Below are 9,833 nucleotides of genomic sequence, written 5' to 3' on the forward strand. Positions count from 1 at the left end.
AGAGGATCTAACAAGGAAGAATGGTAGGGGATCCCCAAATCCAAGTGGGAAAAACGTGTTGCATCATTCCCAAGAGGACTCATGGCTGTACTAGCTCAAAAGGGTGCTTCTACTCAATACTGAGCACAGGGTCTGAATACTTATGACCATATGATATTTCAGTTTTCCTTTTTTTTTTAAATTATGCAAAAACCTCAACATTTCTGTTTTTTTCTGTCAAATCAAATCAAATTTTATTTATGTAGCACTTTTCACACAAAATGCAACTCAAAGTGCAGTACACTAAAAACATCCAAATAAAACATAAAAAGGAAAACCCGCTCCCGCCTTCCATCCCCCCCTCACAATATAGCCACAAGCACACTTGCACTCACACACGCACACCCCCCCCCCCCCACACACACACACACACCTATAACCGGAAAAAGAGACATGGCAGGGCACAGAGTACCCAAGGGGAGCTCCTCCACGATGGGGTGCTGAGTGTACATTAATGAGAAATAAAATGAACTTTTTGATTTGCTGTTTTTATTGCACTACATCCCATGACAAAATCCTCAATAGGCCAATTAAGCACCTCACTACCATTACTTTGTAAGTTTTGCAGTGCCCTGTTCTTATTTGTGTAAAAAAAAAAAAGCATAATAAACCCTGAAAGCTCACAGATTTTTTGAAAATTACACTGAAAAGTACTTTTTTCCACTTCTCTGTGACGCCCGCTGACAACCAATTTTTGGTAAGATTAAGTACTCACCACCATTAATTTTTCTGCTTTTCAACAGCTTCTTTCTGATTAAAAGAGTCAAAGGCACCCCTGAAATTTCAATTATTGTTTGTCCTTTCCAACACTTAATTACAAAGTCATCAACAATCTCACCAACACTTCAGTATTCATCATCTTCATTTTTTAGGTCACGCTGTCTTCCCGGCTTAAAGAAACCGTAACAGAAGCAATATAAAAATAAAAAAATGTGGAAATGGATAAATTCAAGTATGATTTCCTTGTGTAAATAAACATAGTGCATTCGATCGAGATGAAGATTAACAATCGCTTTTTAATGAATATTCAAATTTTGTAATCGGGAAGTGTAGTAATTAAATTAAATAAAAAAATAATTAAATAATCATAATTGTAATCGAATTTCAATTAATTGCACAGCCCCATTTTATGCATTTAACTTAGTGTCCAAATAATCCTTGAGAGCTTGATGGTTGATTGGAAATTGCAGTGAGAAGTAACTTTGTTGTTGTTTTTACTCTAGTATTATGTGACAAAATTATCAACGGGTAAATTAAACACTCCTCACTGCCATTATTGTCTTCATTTTCCAACACATCTGTATTTTACAGGTTTAAGAGTCACAAAAATCCCCAAAAGTGCAAAGACTGGTGGAAAATGTCACTGAAAAGTAATTTGCTGTTTTTATTGCACTCCACCCCATGACAAAATCCTCAACGGGCCAATTAAGCACCTCGCTACCATTAGGAAGTGCCCTGTTCTTAATTGTGTGAAAAAAAGGTACCTGAAAGCTCAAAGATTTGTTGAAAATTACACTGAAAAGTACCGTACATTTTTCCACTTCACTGTGACACACGCTGTCATGGTTCTGCAGTCCGTCAGCTGAATTGTGGGCGTATCCTTCCGAGTACAGGTTTAGTTATTTCGTACGGTGTGCTTTGTTAGTTTTTTCGATTGACGTTTTTCTGATCCCTTGGTGGTAGGTAATCTTGCATTAATCATTTTCTTGCCTTATTTTACAAGCATTTTCTGCTATTCCGTTTTTTCTGGCGTTTTGCCTGTGACTTTTGTTGGACGGTAGTAACATTTTTTTGTTCATAAATTTTTGTTTGACAACTTCTCTCCATCTACGTTTGTGGGATCCACCCGTTTCCGGTTCCAACGGAACCGTGACACACGCTGACAAACCCATTTTTAGGTAAGCTTAAGTACTCACCACCAATAATTTCTCATCTTTTCAACAGCCTCTTTCAGATGAAAAGAGTCCAAGGCACCAACGAAATCTCAATTCTTGTTTGTCCTTTCCGACACTCAATTACAAATTCATCAACAAGCTCACTAACACCTCACTATTCATCTTCTTCATTTTTTGGGTCACGCTGTCTTCCCGGCTTAAAGAAACCGTAACAGTAGCAGACAAATTGCACTGAAGCGCCGGGAGACAAGCAAGGATGACATCTTTCCGCTGTCCCGCTGCTTGTGCCATATCGGCGGTATTGCGACTTCAAAGATGGACTTTCTCGGTTAATGATTGTAGTAATACCCAGTTAGTAACATGCCATCCTCTAGTAAAAGTGCGATAAGTGGTCCCCAGCTAATAACGATACTCTTCAATCAAATCTCGAAGAAGAAAGTGTGGAATTTGCAAACATTTCACATATAAGGGCGCTTCAAAAAGCCACCTCTAGGTGGCGTCAGCAAACGTTTTTCAATTCACATTGGTTTCCTTGCCGTAGAAGGAGAATGTCAGTTGGTGGCACTGATGCAACATGATGCTGGTTTGACAACCGCTAGCAGAAGAAGAAGGAGATGAAAAAGGACAATACATTAGGCAGAGTCATGTTTTGTGCTTACAGTTTCTGTGTTTGCAGGTTATGTGGAGAGCAAATGTTATTACTGTGTTGTTGTTTTAACAGTACAATACTGTTCAGTGTTTTTTTTCTCGTGATTTGTTTTTTTTTTTAACAAATGTTTTTTGGAGGGGGTTCTGGAATGGATTGATGGAACGGATTAAACCCACATTGCAAGGCACCACTGTATTATCAAAATGGCATTCCTTAATTCACTTTAACAAAGTTGATTGGCACCAAAATGCCACCAGATGCTGCCAAAGCACTACTTTTGTCTAGATGGATCTCCTCAACTCACTTCAACCTAGACCCGTGGCACCAAGATGCCACGAGATGTTGGCTTCAATGAAGATCCTCAATTCACTTCAACATAGTTCCTTTGCACCTAGATGACACAAGATGGCGATAAAGAATTACTTTTATTCAAATAGAGCTCCTCAATTGGCTTTAACATAGACCCTTGGCACCAAGGTGCCCCGTGATGGCGTCAACACACTACTTTTGTCTAAAGAAAGCACCTAAATTCACTTCAACATTGTACCTTGGCACCAAGATGCCACGAGATGGTGACAAGACATTATTTTTATTGCTACAGCATGAGCACAAAAAGTATTTATTGGGGTTTGGATTCAATTGCAGTCTACAAATCACATTATTTCCAAAAATGATTAAAAATGCATACTTGTCGCTAATTGAGTGACATCAGAAGTGAGACACATTCAAAACCATGACAGATCTTGCGAAGTGATGAATCATCCATCCATCCATTATCTATACCTCTTATCCTCACAAGGGTCGCGGGGAGTGCTGGAGCCGATCCCAGCTGTCTTCGGGCAGTAGGCGGGGGACACCCTGAATTGGTTGCCAGCCAATCGCAGGGCAAACAGAGACAAACAACCACTCGCACTCACAATCACACCTAGGGGCAATTTAGAGTGTCCAATCGACCTACCAAGCATGTTTTTGGAATGTGGGAGGAAACCGGAGTACCCGGAGAAAACCCACGCAGGCACGGGGAGAACATTCAAACTCCACACAGGGAGTCCGGAGCCGGGATCGAACCCGACTTCTGAACTGTGAGGCGGACGTGCTAACCAGTCGAACACCGTGCCGCTTATGATGGAATCATTGGTTTTAAAAACCAATCGAGGTCTCAAGGAGCTTTATCCTTGTTTATCTCAATGGAGGCAGTCATTGACTTGAGTTGATTAGCGGATATGTTCATTGGTAGTTAATTTGATTGAGTGGCAACGAAATAACAGTGCTGCATGTTCAAAATCAATCGGAGGTCTGAAGTAGCAATGAAAAGCAGGATTTAATTGGCAGTACGCTATTAAAATCAATACATTTCTAAAGGGGAAGTCATTCACTCATATCCTGTGTGGTGTCTGCAACTGACTTTAATACAGGCAGTCATCACAAATTACTGTACAATTGCTGTATTCAGGAATAGGTCAAAAGGCTTAGATAGGCAGTATTTTCAAAACCATTAGAGTGGTATTACAATTACAGTGTTGTTAACCAATCGAGATCTGGCACCTCCTAATCATTTAATCAGTGGATACCAAAATCATTTGAGGAAGATAAACTTAATTAACTCAAAATATTTCACTCCTACTTGAAAAGCAATAGAGGTACCTATAGTAACATCAGCCAGAAATCAATTAAAAGCAAGTGAAAAGTTGAACTGACCCAACACGGTGCAGGCCACCACGAGAAGCACGTAAACTTCTGCCATGCCACGCGACCATCCCGCGGGAAAAAAGATCATCACCATCATCACAGTCCTTGAAGTAATTCGCCCCCCCCCCCCCGCCCCAATAAAAAAAAATTAAAAAACGTGGAGAGAGCAAATCAGTGTGACTCCGAGGTAAGAAACGACACGGCTGCTGGCACAGCAACCTGCTGGCTGAGGGCAGCAGCAGATGCGCACGCTAGAAAGAGGCTGAGAGGGAGCCATGACGCACGAGAGGAGGCGCGAAGCAGGTTGGGTGGCGGCATGCGAGCTTATTGCAGGAGGGGCATGCAAAAAGAGTCTCAATGATCCAGTTGGTAATGGCGCTCACTGTGTTTGTGTGTCAAATTCACAGAAAATTCAATTTTATGTTTGTTAGCTGGAGTCCAAAAAAAGAAACATCCCTCTCATATAGACACCTCCCTTTTCCCATCAGGAAAATATAAAGAGATAATGGCAATTACCTCAACATATAGATGCTACCGATCACACATGAACGGTTAATAACAAAAGTATAGGGCACAAAAAAATAAACACCTCCCTCAAATATACACCATTTGGGGAAGAACATGTACCTTTAACGATCTGAGTTCATGGACATTACTGTTTTGAAGCAACCATTAACTGCTGTGCCTGAAAAATATACTGCCCCTTCAAATAGAGGTCTCCTTTTCCTCTCCGCCAGGAAAACAAAAACAGACAATAACCGCAATCATCTCAGTTCCCAGACACTATTGATCAAACATGGACATTTTATAACAAAACTACTGTGGCTGAAAAACATACAACTCCCTTAGACAACACCAGGGGGGGGGAAACAGGTCGTAATTTAAGACGAAAAATAAGCGCTTCCCTCAAATATGAGGGAAATAAAGTGTAGTATTTTGAGACAATAAATAAAAAAGATGCGACTTTAATGACCTGAGTTCATGGTTGCTATTGTTTACGCATGACAGTTAACAGTTGAGCATAAAGAAAAGAAATGCCTCACTTTTCCTCAGTCAGTAAAATAAAAATGGTTAACCCCGCACGCTGTGCACAGCGTGCTATAGCTGTGACATTCTCGTCATAAGTATAATAAGGTTCAGATTAAGATACAGAAACCTTTATAACTGGAGAGAAATGAAGAGGTAGGTCACATTTTCATATCACTTTGTGAGAAAAATAAACTCCTCCCTCAAATGCTGTGGACACCTAACAGCTAACAATGTAAAATAGTCTCGTGGAAAAACTGGAGTCACTTTTCTGCACGTTCTAAACGGGTTTCAATAGCTTTAGCATCAAAGGTACTTATTTTTTTCAAACCCAATTAGTCATCTACTTAAGGAAAACAAATGTCACCCGCAAATAAGCAGGAAATATAATAGGAAAATAGTAACTGGTAATAACACGTTTTCCATTCTAGCGCTATGACATTATGAGTATTTGGAAGAATGTTCAAATGTTCCTCCTGTTAGCCATTCACTGAAAAATAAACACCTCCCTTAGACGCCTCCCTTTTCCCCAATCAGGAAACTAAATGTGTAACAATGCATTTTATGAAGGACTTTCTCTAGCTATATACTCATTACTAAGAGTGTTTGGAGATAGGTTGTATTTTCACCCCAGATTTGTGATGAAAATAAATGCCTCCCTGAAAAACTGAACACCTACTGAAGCACTTAAAACTTGGACATTTGTAGCATAATTGTTCCATGTTACTTTTAATAGCTTTGGCATCAAAGGAGTTATGTAAAAAAAATCCAAACATGTTTCGTTCCACTCAAGGAAAATAAACACTTCCCTCAAATAAATGCATTCATGTTCCCCGACCAGGAAAATAAGAACGGGTAATAATGTTATGTCGAAAATGATTTGCTTGAATTGTGACATTATGAGTATTAGGAGGAAGGTTAAAATGTTCACACATGACAAAAAAAAATACTTCCAAGTAGTTAAGAGGCTCTCAGAAAGTGTGAAATGTCTTAGTTTGACACTTACTTCACACGTCACAACTGCATGACAAGTATTTGTCCGTGTTTGTAACTGTATGTTGTCATGGCAAAATCCCGCCTTCACTGGGTTCTGTGGAAAAAGGCATTCTCAGCATTATCTTCTATTATGGTTTTAACGTTCCAAATTCTGCATGATCTAAAAAAAATAGTAAGAAGAACAAAATAGTCACGGATGTCTGTTGCCGGCCCGGGGCGACGTTTCATTCAAATTGGGCGGACGAGCTGAGCCTCGTACCCGGTGTTAGCTTTTCGATTAGCTTTCATCCTCCACCCATGTCAGAACAAAGAAGACGCTTTGAGGGATGTCTAAATCTGATCGCCTTTTTTTTGTTTACCCCACTTGGAGATAAGAGGTCCCGCGGTTCCTTAAAAAATGTTTCACAGTCTGTCACTGCAGATTAGAAGACCCAACAGGATAGGTTTGACAGCAACCGACTCAAGTCTTATTTTCCTAATCCATTGGCATGCTAGAGTACACTGTCAAATGCACTCGCAGTTGTTATTTGTTATCTTACCTTACTCACAGAAGAGATCCACAAGGCTCTTACCTGTATGGGAACAGGAACAATATCTGCTTGACCTTGGAAGTTGTCGAATGCGACTTTACAACAACACAAGGATAATCATTTTTGTCTGTTTTCAACCAATTTGCAAAAAACGCAATCTTGAGTGCTTGGTTCTTAGCAACGATCAGCGCATTTCTAAGATCTCAGCTTCTAATTGAGACTTTTTCATACATGCCGTTATGGTGGGCATGTCCACCCAGTTTCCTTGGAACAGTGAAACTGGGATAAGGGGCTATAGTTTTTTGAATTTCCAACATTCTTCAAAACGAGCGTAAATATTGGGCGCCATGCTCAATTAACTCATTAGATAATCTAAATTTAAATATCTCATTAACTGGCGCAGGCAAAAAAGCTTCACAGTTTAGTATCGGCCATCACATGTAGCTGCTTGCAATTTTCGAATTCCTGCTTTGGCTGCTTCAAACCAAAATGATTATCTGATGTTCTTTTGAATTTCGAGCAGCGGTCCTTAAAACTTTTTTTGCACGTCCTGCTATGATTAACATCCATCCATCCATTATCGATACGGCTTACCCTCACAAGGGTCGCGGGGCGTGCTGGAGCCTATCCCAGCTGTCTTCGGGGCAGTAGGCGGGGGACACCCTGAATTGGTTGCCAGCCAATCGCAGGGCACACAAAGACAAACATCCGCACTCACAGTCACACCTAGGGGCAATTTAGAGTGTCCACTCAATTTACCATGCATGTTTTTGGGATGTGGGAGTAAACCGGAGTACCCGGAGAAAACCCACACAGGCACGGGGAGAACATGCAAAATCCACACAGAGAGGCCGGGGCCGGGGCCGGGATCAAACCCACGACCTCTGAACTGTGAGGCGGACGTGCTAACCAGTTGACCACCGTGCCGCCCTATGATTAACATGTTCATCCAATTTCCTGTGGATTAGTGAAACTAGTGTCAGGGGATTATATATTTTTAATCTCTGACACTCAAAAACAGCATCAATCTTTGATATCCTGCTCTGCCAACATTAGATGACCTAGACAAAAAAGAAAAAGCGTCATAATTTTGCATTGCTGCTCTTGGTTGGATTCCTTATTCCGATTGGGGCAAATTCTTTGTACGAATGCGTCAAAGTATGAGCCTTGCAATTTGTCTGGAAATTTCTGCTTTAAATCAAAATGACTGACTTCCTGGTCAATTTCTGGCGTGGATCTTTTGGGTATTCTTACCTTAGACATGTCCCCCAATTTTTGTGTTGGTGATTTGTGAAACTGGCGTCATTGGCTAATTTATTTCCCCTACTTTTTATGGCGTGCTACTGAGTTGGTTCTATTGTTACTGTATACTTGGTGGCGGTCTAATGAATTTGTTCAGTGGAAAAAAAAAAAAAAAAAAAAGATCGGTACCACAGAAATGAGCTTTATTTGAAATTCCAAGAATTGCCTTATGCATCTGCATTATGCAAATGTATATGCACAGTCGATAATCTCATTTGAATGTAAATGGGAAATCCTCAATAGATTAATAAAGACGTGTGTTGGTGTGTGTGTGTGTGTGTGTAAAGGACACCTGCTGTGCTGTTCAAGTCAGTTGGCAATCAACGAAACCACCATTCACAAGGCTTATTATTATTTCATTGGAAACTGTCAAGTGATTATGTTGTGATTTGAGATTTGGAAAAACAGCACATCACATTGCAATGACTTGCAATAAAGAGAATAGTGTGTCTTCTGTTGCCATGGCCTCAGCAGATTGGCTACTTTTGCAGCCCCTTTGTAGTCTCCAGGTATGATGAAATGTGAGGCGAGGATAAAATGGAAAAGGTGGAACACTGGAATTAACGTTAAGATATAAAACATTGACAGGATAGTAAAAAAAAAAAAAAAGAAAACTTAACTGCAACATTAACATACACACATGATCATGAACAAGCATAAAATAATCATTTTGGGGTTAAAAGAAGCAGTTGACTTAACAGCCAGAGCTGGGCATTCCGCCTATGTGACCGACCAATCCGCCGATCCGCTTATGACCAACGCCCATTTTGTAGGTGATTACAGAGAAACAGAGAAATTGTGCTTCCAATTGGGGCTCATTTTAGCGAATTCGCCAGTAGATTTTGTTATTATCCCTGGAATTCTTCCGAAATGGCTGCTTAAAACCAAAATGTCTCATTTTCTATTCAATTACGAGTATTGCTTCTTAAAGTGGAAGTTAACACTAACATATTTTTTTTCAAGAATATGTTCTATGCAGGCCCACGAGTTGAAAGGCGGCATTCTGTTTAATATTACGTTTGCGTAATATGAGTTAACCATCTCGTGGGGTGGCCATTTTGTCACTTCTGTCGATTGAAAATGACATCACAGATGTGCAGGGCTCAGCTAATGACCAATCATGGCTCAGTTTCAGAAAACAGGTGAGCTGTGATTGGTCGTTACCTGAGCAACGGTGATGTCATTTTCAATTGACAGAAGTGACAAAATGGCCGCCCCCAGAGATGGCTAAAAATTGGTGGATCCATTTATATTCCACAAACGCAGTATTTATCAAAATGCTGTGTTTCAACTAGTGGGCCTGCATAAAACATATTCTTGAAAAAAATATGTTTGGGTTGACTTCCACTTTAAGACACATACACACACAGGCTACTGGAAACAATACAATCAAGCTGGGCGTATACTGAAAGTACTTGTAATTCCTGTCTTTGCTATGGAGACTTTTGACACAAAAGCACGTAATTGAAGTCCGCTCGCAACCCGAGACACATCCTCTCAACACTCAAGAGCGAGTGATCATACTAGGATTCCGGCAAATTAATAAAATATATTTTGGAGAGCAGGGGGAATATTGATAAGGACTGGTGCATGGATGTGCATTATGAATATTTCTGTATGAACACAGACTCACTATCAAATGAACTTTGATCCAACACATGGAACATGTGCTGGGGGAAAAGTATGATTAAGGGCTGACACTACATT

General features: G+C 40.3%; 1 protein-coding gene across 3 annotated transcripts in view; it reads right to left on the reverse strand.

Moving 5' to 3' along the window:
* rxfp1 (relaxin family peptide receptor 1) overlaps positions 1–6,362 on the reverse strand; it is a 59,086-nt gene extending 52,724 nt beyond the window's left edge. For 2 of the 3 annotated variants that reach the window (XM_086023930.1, XM_086023929.1), the window contains exon 1: positions 4,282–4,377. In XM_086023930.1, the coding sequence (XP_085880056.1) occupies positions 4,282–4,369 (88 nt within the window). In that variant the 5' untranslated portion in view covers positions 4,370–4,377. Of the gene's footprint in view, positions 1–4,281; positions 4,378–6,304 lie in introns of those variants that run through there. The other variant, XM_086023932.1, reaches the window with a different exon arrangement.
* Positions 6,363–9,833: the final 3,471 nt, after the last annotated feature.

The sequence above is a fragment of the Filicampus tigris genome, chromosome 2, assembly GCF_054856515.1.
Source record: "Filicampus tigris isolate MCC_2025a chromosome 2, RoL_Ftig_1.0, whole genome shotgun sequence".
Taxonomy (NCBI): Eukaryota; Metazoa; Chordata; class Actinopteri; order Syngnathiformes; family Syngnathidae; genus Filicampus; species Filicampus tigris.